Below are 15,467 nucleotides of genomic sequence, written 5' to 3'. Positions count from 1 at the left end.
ATATAAGTTAACGTACTGCTACACATTATAGACTTGTCATTGTGGTAGTTGTATGTAGGTTGTAAGTAGTCATTTCAATTATTTATAATTACAAAAGTCGAAATTATAAGTAATTAACTATTGACAATACGTGTGTCATTTGTAACTGTTTTACACACTTTCAGTAAATATTACAAAAGCCAAACTTATAAATTAAAAGAATGAAAGGATCCACATGTCAAGATTATAAATGTGAGTATGCAAAATATTCTTTATATTTAAAAAATTAGAATTCAATTTACAAAATGTAAGGCACTAGTTTATTAAGCATGTGGCGACGAATCTGTCGATGCTTTCTCACGTGCCATTTCAATAATTGTTTCAATGTTGATAATGTCTCTGTGCTTAAGCATCATTTCAAAAAGAAATGGTTCCTGGGTCAGCATATCGCTAGCAGTGGCAATCATGTTCGTCATTAGCCGTTTCATTATATTGATTTTTAATAATCTCAATTCCAACTTCTTTTTGTTTCTATAAAGCAAAAGTATTTAGGTAGATATTTGTTTTCTCGATAGAGAAAATTAATCATATTATTCCACAAATGGCCAAATTTTTTCCATTGTATTGAATTATTCGTAAAGTTTTTAGAGTTGGATATCGTGGCTTGCTAGTCACGTAATGTTTGGCACTTACGAACCTCAATATTTCAGGGTTTGCATCGTGAAGTCTTGCATTCCGAAGAGCCTTTTGAGTTTGTAGAAACTGGCTATGTTCCAATAAGGACTCTTGGCATTCTTTTTTCAGATTTAATTCCTCGTTCAATGCATTGGCCATTGAAACGTTTAAGGATATCAGTTTATCCGAGAGTATGAACAGCCTTGTCAGGCACTCCTTTACCTGCCTTTGAAAGTAAAATAAATCAACAATTTAATCACATTAAATATCGTTACGATATGAGCAATTACTTCTTGATTTCAGGCGATGATTTGTCTTTAAGCACAATATCGTCAATCGTACAACTTTGAAGACACACATTAATCATGGAACCAGCTATTTTCATATTTCCTACTGCCTGATGTAAATTTTCAAATCCATCGCCAACATCTTGATTTCCCTCTGTAACAGAATCTGAATAGAAGACTTGTAAGCAGTTCCTTTGAAAGATTGGATTCTAAAAACACTACGATATGTGCAAGACCTACGCGCGTTGTGTTTAGCATTCACCAATATCCAATGAGCCTTTTGTTTCCGTAATATCTGCCGTATATCCTGTATTTGTTCTTCGAGCGGCTTAAAATCGTCGATTGAAACTGCACCGACGTGGAAATTAGAAACAGATTTAGACAAAGCTTGTAAAGCTTGGTTCAATTGTTGGAGTGCCATAATTGTAGAATCCGGTCTCATAAGTAAATGAACTTGTTGAGTCGAATAATTCTTGCTACATTTTCAACACTTGAAAGTTGCGCTTGCTTTTCTTCCTGAAAGCTTTAATTTTATAATACCTTGTTTGCAAACACAAATAATTTTTAGAAAATAAAACTAAAATGTATTATGACACTCGTAATACACTTGCCGTAATTAAGCAGCAAATTATTTGATTCTCAAATTATATTTTGCCACAGGTATCACTAATAAGTTTTCACCGACACAAGTAATATTTCGATTACATTTTTGTGAGGTTAGGATTCCGCTCAAATTTTTCACCGATTCCCGCCATTTTCATCCGACCTCCAAATGGCTGGTTAAAGTTTTCTCCCTATCAAAAGAAACGCAAAAGGCGAGTCAATTACCTCTAAAAATATCGACCACACATGATTTCGATTTAAGAAGCTACGTTTCCGAGTTAATTTTCTTCACCTCTCTGCAAAGACGCACGCTATTGATGACAATTTCCCATAAATACAAGTAATATTTCAAGTTCATTGTTGTTGAGGTTAGGGCTCCGCTCAAATTTTTCACCGATTCCCGCCATTTACACCAGCCATCTCAAATTACAAATGGCTGATTAAACTCACCCTCGATGCTCTCGCTTAAAACCGTGTTGTGACTAAAAGAAGTTTTCTCTTTATCAAAAGGTGATTCAAATACTTTCTTTACGTTACGAACATTGACGCATCTAACAATATAGACTACACTTCAATTCGATGCAAGAAGCTACGATTTCGATCTGCATCCTTCGGCCCTCCGCAACGACGCCACTCACGCATCGCTATTGACGTTTGTGATTTTTCGTACATACTTTCCTCATAACCGCATCATAAGAATTCTTTCTATCAATGCACTCGAGGAATTCACATGCGGGTATCTACTCATATTGATTCCTGGAATGATCTCTGTTCGCTTTTTCTTAAATAGCCGTGTTCATCTGCTTGATAAATTTGCGGATTACATCAACCTAGTGATCACTACTAGAATCTCTGATCATAAATGAGATTTGAAAAATTTTAGGAACTATCGGTCAACAACAGACGGTAGGATGATGCACAGGCGGGGGGGAAAGCGTATTCGGATGGACGATCCTGTCCCTCCGGAGTACGAGACTCCCATGACCCCCATGACTCCGATGACCCCAATGACGCCTTTACACGAAACTGCGAGTAATGAACTTCAGGAGTCTTATTCATCGTATGCGTCATATCAAGCGCCGCAAACTCCTATACACAATCCCACGTTAGTATTTACATAATGAAGACGGTATTTTAATTTTTCTTCAACTTCGATATGAATAGTTTATTTCTGATCATGCCTGCGTCTGCAGTCGTAGTCAGCTGGTACTACATTTTTTTCTTCTCTTGTAATACTACAACTTGTAAAAATTTCTACATTTTTATTTCAGTCCAGAACATTACTCTCCGGACAGCTATAGCTCACCAGGCACCTCACAGCAACAGCAACACCAGTATGTGGAACAAACGTCTAGTTTTGAACCAGCTGCGCAGTTTGAGCAGCCAATGACACCTCTGGCACCAGCTAATATGAGGATCACAAGAAATACACGCGCCAGATTACGTGGTACACGATTTTTAATTTTTTCACTTGATATTAATCTGAATGCAGTGTGAATCTTTGCTTCTCTGATCCTAATTACTGATTTTTATTAACATTACACTTATTGTGATAATTTCTCTTTCAAAGGGAGCACGGTTCAACAACCAAAATATAAAGAAATTGATACGGACTTTATACCCACTGTCGCCCCTAGAGGTCGTGGTGGAGGTGGACGTGGTCGTGGTCGACGGGTTCCACACTCAAACAATCTTGAAGATGAAGCCAGTCTCTACTACATTATTAAGAACAATCGCTCTTCCCTTACCGTAAGTTGCATACCAATAGCTTCAAATGTAATTTTATTAAATGTCTAGAATATGTGTACCTTTCAATACATATTAATATCCGCAGACAATAGTCGACGACTGGATTGAGAAGTACAAAATTGATCGAGGAAATGCCCTTCTTATGCTTATGCAATTTTTTATTAATGCGAGTGGCTGCAAGGGACGGATTACATCCGAAATGCAGGCTACTATGGAGCATGTAGCTATAATTCGTAAAATGACGGAAGAATTTGATGAGGTACCTCGTTGTTTTATGTCCATTATACGAATTCAATTGAAAATTATCATCGAACATAAATTCTGACCGATTGTTTTGATGTTTACACTTTTTTGTAATGCTGCAGGAAAGTGGAGAGTATCCATTGATCTTGCCTGGACAGCAATGGAAGAAGTTTCGATCAAATTTTTGTGAATTTGTTCAAATTCTGGTTCGCCAATGCCAATATTCCATCATCTACGACCAATTCCTCATGGACAACGTTATTTCTTTGCTTACTGGGTTGTCGGATTCCCAAGTCAGAGCTTTCAGACACACTGCAACCTTAGCTGGTAAGTGAATGCAACTAAACGTTTAAAGACTAACAATAAGTGAAAATTTCTGATGACAAAAAAACTAACTAACAATTGACTTCAGTTCAATAAGAATTGAATTCCTAATTTATCAGAATTCAGAAATCACATCTTACTAGGCAACTGGGAAACGACATTTCATATAAAATTTTCTTGCAGCTATGAAGCTCATGACTGCTCTGGTAGACGTCGCTCTAACTGTATCAATAAATCTTGACAATACACAGCGTCAGTATGAAGCCGAAAGGCAGAAAGCAAGAGAAAAGCGAGCAGCTGACAGATTGGAGTCACTAATGGCGAAAAGAAAGGAACTTGAGGAGAACATGGATGAGATTAAGAACATGCTGACATACATGTTTAAGTCTGTGTTTGTTCATCGTTACCGAGATACTTTACCAGAGATTCGAGCACATTGTATGGCTGAAATTGGTGTGTGGATGAAAAAATTTCACCAGAACTTTCTTGATGATTCGTATTTGAAATATATAGGTATGAATAACAATAACAAATATGAGAAATAATTTTCAATATAATTCAAACGTGTAACCATGTTCTCTCAATTCAACTTATAGGATGGACGCTACACGATAAAGTCGGCGAAGTTAGACTCAAGTGTTTGCAAGCTTTGCAGCCATTATATGCCTCGGAAGAATTGAAACTGAAACTGGAGCTATTTACAAGCAAATTCAAGGATCGAATTGTTGCAATGACATTGGACAAAGAGTACGACGTGGCGGTCCAAGCGGTGAAGCTTGTTATATCTATATTGAAACATCACAGAGAAATATTGACAGACAAGGACTGTGAGCATGTCTATGAGCTGGTTTACTCATCGCATAGAGCAGTCGCACAGGCTGCTGGAGAATTCCTCAACGAACGACTCTTTGTGCCGGATGAAGAAGCAGTTGCAGGTGTAAAGACGAAACGGGGTAAAAAAAGACTTCCCAACACACCTCTGATCAGAGATCTTGTTCTGTTTTTCATTGAATCTGAGCTCCACGAACATGGTGCATATCTAGTCGACTCGTTGATCGAGACTAACCAAATGATGAAAGACTGGGAATGCATGACTGATTTATTGCTCGAGGAAGCAGGGCCGGAGGAAGAAGCACTTGATAACCAGAAAGAAACTTCTCTGATCGAGTTGATGGTTTGTTGCATAAAACAAGCTGCCACAGGTGGGTTTTGAATTAAAAGTCATGAAGAATACTAACATCGATATCAAAAGTTTGAACAATTGTACTATGATTTTATTGTAGGTGAAGCACCAGTTGGCAGGGGTCCAACGCGTAAGAATATGTCCGCAAAAGAATTAAAACAGGTTCAAGATGACAAGCAACGACTTACAGAACACTTTATTCAGACTTTACCTTTGCTGTTGGACAAATACAGAGCCGATCCAGAAAAATTAGCAAATTTACTTTCGATACCTCAGTACTTTGATCTCGACATATACACTAAATCAAGACAAGAGCAAAACCTTGAGTCACTACTGAAAAAAATTCACACCATCGTTGAGAAAATCAATGACACCGAAGTATTGGATACAGCGGCCAAAACTTTGGAACATATGTGCATCGAACGTCATGCAATATACACTAGGTACAAATAAGTGATTGACATTTGACGCTAATGTATCCGCAATCCACTTCTTTCTAGTATTTATCAAATAATTTCATCAATTCTCGTATTTTCAAGTTGTGACCTGGCCCGCTCAACGTTGATCGACATGATAGTAAACAAGTATAAAGAGGCTATCGACGAATATAGATCATTGATAGAGGGAGGGGACGTTCCAAATGAAGATGAAATATTTGAGACTATTCAGTCCCTCAAAAAGGTTGCAATATTCTACAGTTGTCATAATATGAACCCATGGGGGATTTGGGACTCAATGTACAAAGATATCGAAGGCGCAAGGGATCCTGCAAGGTACTTATCACGTTTACATACAATGTACTGCCACACTGTTGATCAGACACATGGGGCATAACTTTGGTATCAATGTAATCAATTTTATTATAGGTGTTTACCGCACGAAGCAGTCAAGTATTGCATCAGTGCTTGCTTTTTCGCAATTTTGTGGGGACAAAACCACCTTTTGGAAGCAGTTGACTCGGGAAGCAAACGAGGGGAAGATGAATGCTGCGAATTGAAGAAGCGTTTACACATTCTGATGGATCAGATGTGTTATTTAGTTGGGGGCGATGGCAATGCAGTGGTAATTATAATTTTAATGAATTAATAAGAAACACATTGTGCTAATTGTTTGTTTGTTCACTTTGTGTCAGTCATCAATTTTACAGGTTGTACCCCCAATCCTGAGAGAAGAAGCATACAATTCAATTTGTGACTTGTTAGTTATGTTTTGTAACCAATTAAGCACGCACCATAATCCTTTGATGCATCATTTGGTTTATGAAACTGATCAGAATATGCAGAACATGTTGAATAAATTTATACAGGAGTATGTTTTCTGTGAAGAGGAAGATGGTTAGTATTTAAACCATTTAGATACTTAAACTTGATCATTAATGCATCAATTACAAACGTATTTCGAACATTTTTAGTTGACGCAAAATTTATAATACATTTTCAAATAATTAAACTGAATTTAGATGAACACGACGAACACTCGAAGATCGAAGAATTACATAAAAGAAGAAATTTCTTGGCTGGATACTGTAAACTGATCGTTTATAACATGATGCCCACAAAAGCTGCTGCTGACGTTTTTAAACATTACGTCAAGTACTACAACGATTATGGTGATATAATAAAAACTACTCTCGGCAAGGCAAGGGATATAAATAAAACAAATTGTGCTCTAACAATGCAGCACAGTTTGAACATCCTCTATAACGAAATAGTTGCAGAAAAAGGAAAAGTAAGCAGAAACAGCGAAGAGTTTACTGCTATAAAGGTAAACTGATGAAAATATCCACCTCTTACTAAATAAGATTTACGTTATTTTTTACCTATCCATAGATCCCATCAAATAACACGGAAACCTTTTATACGTGTTTAAGTTGACAATTGTAACTCGGAAAAATTTTTCTCTCTCAAAATCTTCATTACGTAATGAATTCAACCTACGATTTCCAGGAATTAGCCAAGCGGTTTGCCTTGTCTTTTGGCTTGGATGCAGTGAAAAACCGAGATGCAATTGCAGCTCTACACAGAGCAGGCGTTTTGTTTGCCATAACGCCTCCAGATGGAGTTGAATTGGACCCGACTGGACCTCCTCCCAATCTGGCTTTCCTAGAAATATTATCTGAATTTACAAATAAACTTCTGAAGCAAGATAAACGCGTAGTGTAAGTATTATGTGTGGCATGATGCATGTTTTATTTTTAATTCTAACCGAATTTTTACTTCTACGTTAGAAACATCTGCAATAGTGTACCGAGAACAATAATGTTTTTATTTCATAAAACAAGATCCTTCAAGAAACTTTCCAGAAACCTTCAGGGCCCTAGTTTTCAGGTTTTACTTGGCCATGCAATTTTGCAACCATAACTATGATAATGTAGCAAAAGTCTTGAATAATCTGACCAACGAAATCTTTCACTGACATCAAAATTTGCTTTTTCTTTACGATTTTAAAATAATTTTAGAATTTCATGTTTAGAACGACGTTGATCCTATAGATCTTATAAATCACCTAAACTTGCATGCACCAAATTGAAGTTTGCGATTCAATTTTACTACCTTTTCTGTAAGTCTTTGCAAAGGGAACCTGAATCAGTGCTCCGTCATGGATAGACTTTGCATACTAGCAAATAAGAATAGCTCTTGGTTCGCGTCAAATAACATTCGGATACCATTGAGAGTACTAGATAGAAATAAGATTCTTATCTTCCGTATATTTTATCTACTATTGTTTATTGTATGGTTTTTCTTTTTGCCTTTTATGTTTTCTCACTGTCAAAGGTTTCTATTCCATGTAATTACTAAGCCAATAAATAAATAAATAAATAAAACAAGGAAATAAAAGCAACATGAATCTCTAGGTTGAACTTTCTCGACAAGCGATTACAAGCTGGCATGCCATCATCGAGAGGAGAGGATTGGCAACCATTGTTATTGTACAGAAATAGCTTACTACATGGCGAAACTGATCAAGTTCCAGTCACAAGTAAACGTGCCTACACAAGACGCAAGAAAGACCTCCTTGCTGGTAAGTGTTGGGAAATTTCTCAGCATGCTTGTTTAATTTTGCATAATTATGATTCATATCTACGTTAACACTAATCAGATGTACTATAATTTTGAAAATTACTAGTATTCCGCTAGTTTGATATGTACACTAACGTTACTATTCCGTTTCCAGAAGAAGAGGAAGCTGATGAGGCTGACGACAACTCCGACCACGAGTTCATGGGGTGAGTCGGGTGTCTTTTTTCACATAAATTGTTATTAATATTTAATAAATGTGGTATATAGGTGCCATCATCTAATATTGAGATGTTTTTTATGTAAAGTGTAATAGTAATATTTATAGATTTTCTTGTTTTATTTTTCATACGAAACGTAATATGTAAAAACAATATGAAAGATGATAACAGAAGTACATAGCTTAAAATTTACACACTCTGTGCAGTTTTGAATTATCAAAGGAACTTTAAAGTATTCTTAAAATGATTATTGAAATTAAAATGATTTCAAATGGTTGACACTGCACAAATCAAATCTTATAAAGAAAAAAAGCTACTCAATGCCGTAGTAAGCTAGAGGAATTAATCACATAAGATCTGGTAATGAATTTATTTTTTCTTTGTTTTTTTTTTTTTTTCATGTAAACGAAGGTTGTATGTAAAATGTATAAGTCGAAGAAAATGAGAAAAATTACGCCAGACGCTTTTCTCATTTGAACAACTTTCCAATTCATGTCTTTAATACACGATATTTTGTACTACGATCGTCAATGTTGCACTTGTCTATATTTCACATTGGCTTCGGGCTTTGAGTACTTATCAAACTTTTTGTTCAATTAGCTTCTTTCTGAATAAACCTTGACGTCTCCATTAATAGGCGCTCGTGATCCGTTAGGTGTTACAGTTGTAATTCCAAATTCTAGGTCGTGGATTTTGAAATGCAGTTATAAAAGACAATAACGTATCAGCATTTAAAAGATGACTAGCACTTCTAGATCCTCTGTGTACTAAATTAAAAAAAGATTATTAGATATATTTATAAAAATTCTCTATTGGATGAAACTTATATAAATTAATAATGATATTCGCAAGAAACGATTTCATACAGTATTGTAATTTCTAAGAAAGTATAACCAATATTGTTTTGTGTTTTTACTTTGAACGATTCACCGTATTACCAAATATCGCTGACAACTTCTACAAGATATCTAATTTTAAATGTGTTTCAATGACGTCACAAAACTGTTTTCCTCTACCGTTTGTAGAGATATTAAATTTCAGAAAGAGGGTAATTGTTCGGATATAGTAACAATAAGGAAACAGATTTTTACATACATTACTCAGAGTGTAGACACAGTAATATCGTTTCAAGTTTTGAGAAACCTTTTCCGTTATGGTTCTAATTACCTGACAAAAATGTTATCCAAATAATACACAGTCTTGAATCATACATCAAATATCATTCGTCAAATCAAACTCAACTTTGAGCTTAATTTATTGTTACTTTCTATAACACCAACATTTTCTTTCTACAATTTCACTCGAATTACAAATGCTATTCATCTGTAGCAACTATCGCTTTATAACTAATGGTTAATTTCTGTATCCTCATGTCGTATTACCTTGTACCTATATCCTTTGCTTACCATAGAATCATTAGTTTCATTTAATTAAACTTGAATGGCATCGTCACCGGTCACCGGTCATCAGTCACATAAACAGGGTAAAATTAATCAATAAATCAATGTAACATTTACTTATTTATTTTCTGTTACAGTATGCTACCGCCGTAGGTTCTTTAGATTAATTTTCAAAGATTACTTATTTAGGTATTCAATAAAAGTATCAAGGAGCTTTAAAAATGCGTGAAATAATGTTGCAATCCTTCTGATTGTACATTTAAAATTGAAACCAAACAGAACTCGTGATATGATCTGCTAAGTAGAAACAGTTTGTTCCAAACCCTTGCACATCTGTATAATTATTTTTCATTAAGTCTTTAGTGTTTCAATTCTTTTTTACAAATTTAACCAATTTTTCATATCCTAAACTCAGGTGAATATAATTACGCAGATGCAAATTCGGAAAGAAATGCCTTGTTTTTAATAGACATTTGGCCATTTTCGAAATTTCTCGTATTTTTGAACAGTTAACCCAAAATTGGTAAGGCAGAAGAGAAGAGAAAGAGAGGGAAACAGACAGAGAAAAAGAAAATACGCAATTTTTCCTGAAGCCTGGGAACTTCAAAAGTTTTGTAGCTTCAAATTATATACTGTCGGAAATTCTTTCTTCACTAGCTGATTAATGTTAATTTTTTTTTTTTTTTTTTTTCACCAATAGAAATTGACGTGCGTCTGGTAAAATATCTAAATGCATCCATGGATAAATAATTAAAAACACAGTGCTTGCAGCTAAAGCATGCGACTGCTTAAATATATGTTTATCTACTTGGTTCGTGTATTTTTTCCCCCAAATTTTGAGAATTTCAGGTGACGCTCCAACAACATAACATTCCTGAATGCATTTTCAATATTATGTTGCATGAGTAGTTACTCGAACACATAGCTTATTGCTATTGATAACTCATACATATAGGTATTTTGTACAAATTTGACACAGCCTACTGTCTCTTTTTTCCTTCATTTTTTTCTATGTATTACATGCAAGACACCGTCAGTGATGTACTCAATCAGACAAAGAATAAAAGTGGTCTTAAATTTCAATCAATTTCTAAATTGTACAAAATATGCGTCAAGTAAGTCAGCTCATGTAATACAGATGAAGAAAGGGAAGAAAAATCAATCAATTTTCTAGCTAATTTATAAGAACATGGTGATAGAGAACAATATTATGACAAATAAAATTTGAAAAATAAAAATAAATAAAAACCAGTATTTTTTGAGAAGAGTTGAAAAGAAAAAGGAGTAATAGAGAAATATTAATAATTCTGTATAAAGAAGTATGTGTATTTCTTTGGAGTTAAGTAATGAGTAATAACTTAAAATTAGATTTAAACATTTGTACCCTGTTTATAATTCACAATACAAATTGGTATTCAATACAAAAGATATTGTATAATGACGCTATACTATATTAATTGAAATAAAAGCCTAAATCCTGCTGTTCCTTGATCCTATTTTTTACATATGAAGTATTCCATCTCAAACCGACCGACTCCTGACCCTCGCAATCGGTGATTTTATTTGTTTTTAAGTATGCTGTGGAATGTACAACAAAAAAAACATCTTTCGCAGAGTTTTAGATTTTTTGGACCACAGTTTTGATTTTTACTGCTCTCAAAAACACAAGAATCCGATTTTCAAGTGCATAGCCCTAATCGATTGGCTTTAAAATTTTGTCACGATTGCTTTGTTAAAAAATGAAAATTTTGAAACCAAGATGAAAATGGACAAGGTTCTGGTTTAGAAGTTGCAAGCGAAACAAGTAATTGAAAAGTGAGAAGAATCGAATTAAATATAAATTTCAAAATTGTCCACTTCCATCTTTGTCTCAAAATTTTCCTTTTTCAACAAAGAATTAATGAGAAAAATTTAAATCCAATCGATTGGGGCTATTCATTCAAAAATCAGTTTCTTGTGTTTTCGCGAACAGTAAAAATCAAATCCGTGGTCTAAAAAATGTTGAACTCTCTGAAAGAGGTTTTTTTCTTACACATTCACCGCATATTTCAACATATGGATCATACGTAGATCGGTTTGGTGTGGAATACCTCATATATAAACTTCAAAATTTTCAAAATTATTCGTAATGCGAATGTAAGAAAATTTCATCAAGTTTGATCAACTTTTCGGAAATTTCGGTAAGGAAATGTGACAGAATTAACCCATCAGGATGATAAATTTCATTACTGAATCACATTTCCAATATATACTATGTAAAAAATTTTGATAATCCAATTTTCCAAAACATGATGTTCTCTATTGCCAGTATCATTTACTACACGTTATACAATATACTTAACAATTGCCCTTTTTTCTTCATTTGGGTTAATTCTGTAGAATTTACGTTTCCGCATTATTATTAGTTACTACGCCTTCTCAAGTAAGTAAATGGTATTTTCTTGCGCCTTTGGAATGTGACTGAAAACTTGACCATATTTTAAACTTTAGCCCGTGGAACATATCTGAACATGCGTACCATAAAAAAATTTGGAACGATTCGAATATACCTAAACATGTCCAAAATTAAAAATACTTTCCACTCAGTACTTACAAGGGTAGAATACATCACATCAATAAAATATTTTTATTACAGCAAATTCAAGAAGAAACGTGGCCCTCGGAAAAATCAGTGAGTATTCTGAATTATTTTATTGCTGTTATTATTTTTTCGAATTTCACATTCTTGGGAATGATGAATCAAATTGCATCAGTTTGTATTTTTCGAGTTTGTGTTTCTGATGTTTTTAATTCAATGTTTTTTATAGCTTTAAGCAATCCGAGTGGGTTCCGAATAGTTGTAATATTATCAAATCTTTCTTGCAATGTTTCAGGCTATCAGTGAACAAATCATCGATGCCAAAATCGATCAGATCGTCAACTCTTTACGATAGTAGTAACGAATCACCGGCACAGCCAATGTCTCCTTCATGTGGACTCAACATAGACGACGTGTCGAGTATTCCATCGCACGAAATCGATGGAAGATTAAAGTCACTCCAAATTCAGTCTAAGTCGTGAGTTTTTTTCTACTCGGTCATAAATGATGAAATATAATTCGTAATATCTAACGGACATTAGATACATGTCTCTGTTTTATCAAACTCATCACTTTTTGTTACAGAAGACGTAGCTTGGACATGTCAGAGCCAAGAGAGTTACGCAGAACTGCTAGAAACTCCGGAAGATATATCGAAGGGCAATATATGGTTAGTATTTTCAGCAATTATTCAAACTTTAAAAATTATCTAAATAACGTTTGTTTTTATAGGAATCTGATTCGGAATGAGCTGCTATCAAGAAAGCAAGAATATCAGATATAAGCTCGGCAGTTTTAAACAGATGCATATATTTTTTCATGATTGCGTTGTAGCTGATCGTCATCTAAGACATGTGATGATGGGGCCAAATAGCGCAATGATAACTATATTAATATTAATAAAAATAATTCATTGTTGATTTCGCGATGTTTTATACCGTAAAATGAAATTTTCGTTAAAGAAAGTTTTACTGGGAATGAAAGAAAGTTTCTTTTTTACTTGTTCATTATTCACAAAGAATTTTGTATGAATATAATATTATGGTAAAATCTGTGATCTCGGTAGTCTCTGTGTTATTAAAGTTAATAAATAATGAAGCTAATACGGCGAATAATACAAGGAACACAGAGTCGTCGTTTTCAATGAAAATAATTTGATTTCCGAATAGTGTAAGATACATTATGTTTGTTTTTACTCATCTGTTTCATCAAATTCGTGTTTGAAAATTTGATGATCAAAGAATGTTTTTAATTTTGTTAATATCCTGGATAATTTTAATTATATAAATGCAGAAATTTATTGTTACAGTTACTGGCCCAGGTAGTTCTCAAATTTTTCAAATTTAATTTTTGCTTTTCCTGGTCATAGTGTAGTATGACAAGTCTGGGTCGTTTTTGTTCTACCTTCTTCGTATCTTTATTAAATAGGAAAAAATAAAATAGATGCACAAGAAACTGATTAATGAATAAATAAATATTGTTATTTTATACCCAGAATTGATTAATCATTTATAGCGAACACTAAATCAAGAAACTGAAAAAATGCTGGAGATTCATCTGCTTCAGGTAAGTAAGGTATATTAATAAATTCATTTTTTAATCGAAGAATGATATTAAAATTATCAAAACTACAAATTATCGGTATTTGAACAGTAGGCCAGAAGGCTCGTTCCGCGCTGAAGAATTGCAAGGGAAAAAATATTTTTCAATCAGCATAAATTGTTTACTAAGCATTATCGAATTGAACATTCTGTTCAATTAAACAGAAAAATAATGCTCCGAACATTCTTCAATTACTAGAAAATTCCCCTCGAATAAGCTGTGGTGTTTCTCAGAATCAAAAGGCATTAAGTTGACGCGCAAAAGGCGCTTGTACTTGAAAACTACGTTATTTTCTTAGCATGTCATAAGCAGCGTATTATTTTAATATAAAAAGCGCGAAAACTGCAGATGATCGACGTGATTCAAGGAGATGCAAAAACTTGTGGCTGGTTAACAAATCTAACAAAGAACAGTAACTATGAGACTTGTCACAAGCCCGGTAGAAACACGATTCACATTTGTATCTTCATTAATCGGACACATTTGCGATATGGATTGTTGTTTACAGATGCAAAATAAAGGCCGGGCACGAGGTTGGCTGAAGAAAATTGATACAAGTGTCAAGTTCTCCAGCAAATTACTAAACATGTACGAAATCATTTGACTCACCAGTCGATGTGGTAGCTCATCATTTTTCTAACATTGAAATCACGCTTCTTGCCCTAAAACACTGATATCTATTTGCACTGAATAAGAAATATATTCCAATTTCATGTCACCTCGTATAAACCGTCTGTGTTTTCAAAATATCTTCACACAATAACTCGGAAGTTTTTAATGCATGCACAAACAAACTGTAAAACTTCATCATAGCAATCTAATTGAACAATAGCATTCAGTAATGCAAGCGTGACACACTGCGCACCTTGATATTTTAACGCTAGGTAATCTAATTTCGGAAATTTGTACTTTGTTTGGATCTTGGTCTCTTTCACAGTTCACTGGAAGCAAATTTTGTCACAACGCACTAACCGGGATGACGCATGCGGATCTACTGAACGAGATCAGCTACTAGCAACGAGAGAGCTCGCTGGTGAAGCGCCATCTCTTTCTACTGGCAACTGCGCATGCGCGGGACAGTCTAGGCGAAAATGTAACGTCACAGATTTACAAAAGAAAACGTGTACGATAGGGGTGTATAAGCTTTTTGTAGAATCACGAACATTGAAAAATTAGCTCAATTTCCTTTAGATTGTGATCTGCATCATCGACTGCCTTCATGACGGTAAATCTGAGTTGATTACCGGCATGCGATTATTGTGGATGTCCGAGTGGGAGTCCATTAAATAATACACAATTGATTTAGTAGTTCAATATTATAATTTGTCTTTATTAATACCGTTGGTAAAGAACACGTCCGTAGTCAGCGAGGATCACATGAGCAACACACTACAGTTATCATCAGAAACTAATCTTAAAAACTCGCCTCACGGCGCTGGTAGTACATATTCTTTGAGTAAACATTTGGTAAAGAACGAACTTTTTTCTAAAAATGCCATGTTATTGTGACGTGAAATTATGCGAAAATAAAAAATATGCAAATAATCAAAACCTAATTAATGGAAAACAAGTGGGGTTTTTCTCGTTGCCAAAAAAAGAGCAACTG

At 34.4% G+C, this 15,467-nt stretch overlaps 2 protein-coding genes across 12 annotated transcripts; one reads left to right on the top strand and one right to left on the bottom strand.

The window, feature by feature from the left end:
• Positions 1-289: 289 nt before the first annotated feature.
• LOC124410210 lies at positions 290-2,133 on the bottom strand. 2 transcript variants are annotated; one of them, XM_046888416.1, is made up of 5 exons: positions 2,092-2,133; positions 1,182-1,717; positions 945-1,107; positions 677-880; positions 290-510 (listed from the first exon to the last, which is right to left on the bottom strand). In XM_046888416.1, the coding sequence occupies exons 2-5, from the start codon at positions 1,381-1,383 to the stop codon at positions 303-305; spliced, it is 777 nt and encodes a 258-aa protein (XP_046744372.1). In that variant the 5' UTR covers positions 1,384-1,717; positions 2,092-2,133; the 3' UTR covers positions 290-302. The 2 variants fall into 2 exon arrangements, with proteins under 2 accessions (XP_046744372.1, XP_046744374.1); XM_046888418.1 differs by having other exon boundaries at positions 945-1,095.
• LOC124410201 (cohesin subunit SA-1) lies at positions 1,951-13,756 on the top strand. Of its 10 annotated transcripts, none has more exons than XM_046888390.1 (20): positions 1,951-2,054; positions 2,428-2,649; positions 2,816-2,991; positions 3,115-3,293; positions 3,379-3,552; positions 3,659-3,863; positions 4,044-4,373; positions 4,457-5,062; positions 5,144-5,486; positions 5,583-5,816; positions 5,910-6,105; positions 6,191-6,377; positions 6,503-6,807; positions 6,990-7,201; positions 7,898-8,064; positions 8,221-8,269; positions 12,317-12,352; positions 12,555-12,737; positions 12,845-12,929; positions 12,992-13,756. In XM_046888390.1, the coding sequence occupies exons 2-20, from the start codon at positions 2,456-2,458 to the stop codon at positions 13,007-13,009; spliced, it is 3,879 nt and encodes a 1,292-aa protein (XP_046744346.1). In that variant the 5' UTR covers positions 1,951-2,054; positions 2,428-2,455; the 3' UTR covers positions 13,010-13,756. The 10 variants fall into 10 exon arrangements, with proteins under 10 accessions (XP_046744346.1, XP_046744342.1, XP_046744348.1 ...); XM_046888386.1 differs by having other exon boundaries at positions 8,218-8,269; XM_046888387.1 differs by having other exon boundaries at positions 1,974-2,054; positions 2,411-2,649; positions 8,218-8,269.
• Positions 13,757-15,467: the final 1,711 nt, after the last annotated feature.

The sequence above is a fragment of the Diprion similis genome, chromosome 9, assembly GCF_021155765.1.
Source record: "Diprion similis isolate iyDipSimi1 chromosome 9, iyDipSimi1.1, whole genome shotgun sequence".
NCBI classification, from domain to species: domain Eukaryota; kingdom Metazoa; phylum Arthropoda; class Insecta; order Hymenoptera; family Diprionidae; genus Diprion; species Diprion similis.
The sequence above is the reverse complement of the archived record's forward strand: the minus strand, read 5'-3'. Positions and strand labels throughout refer to the sequence as shown.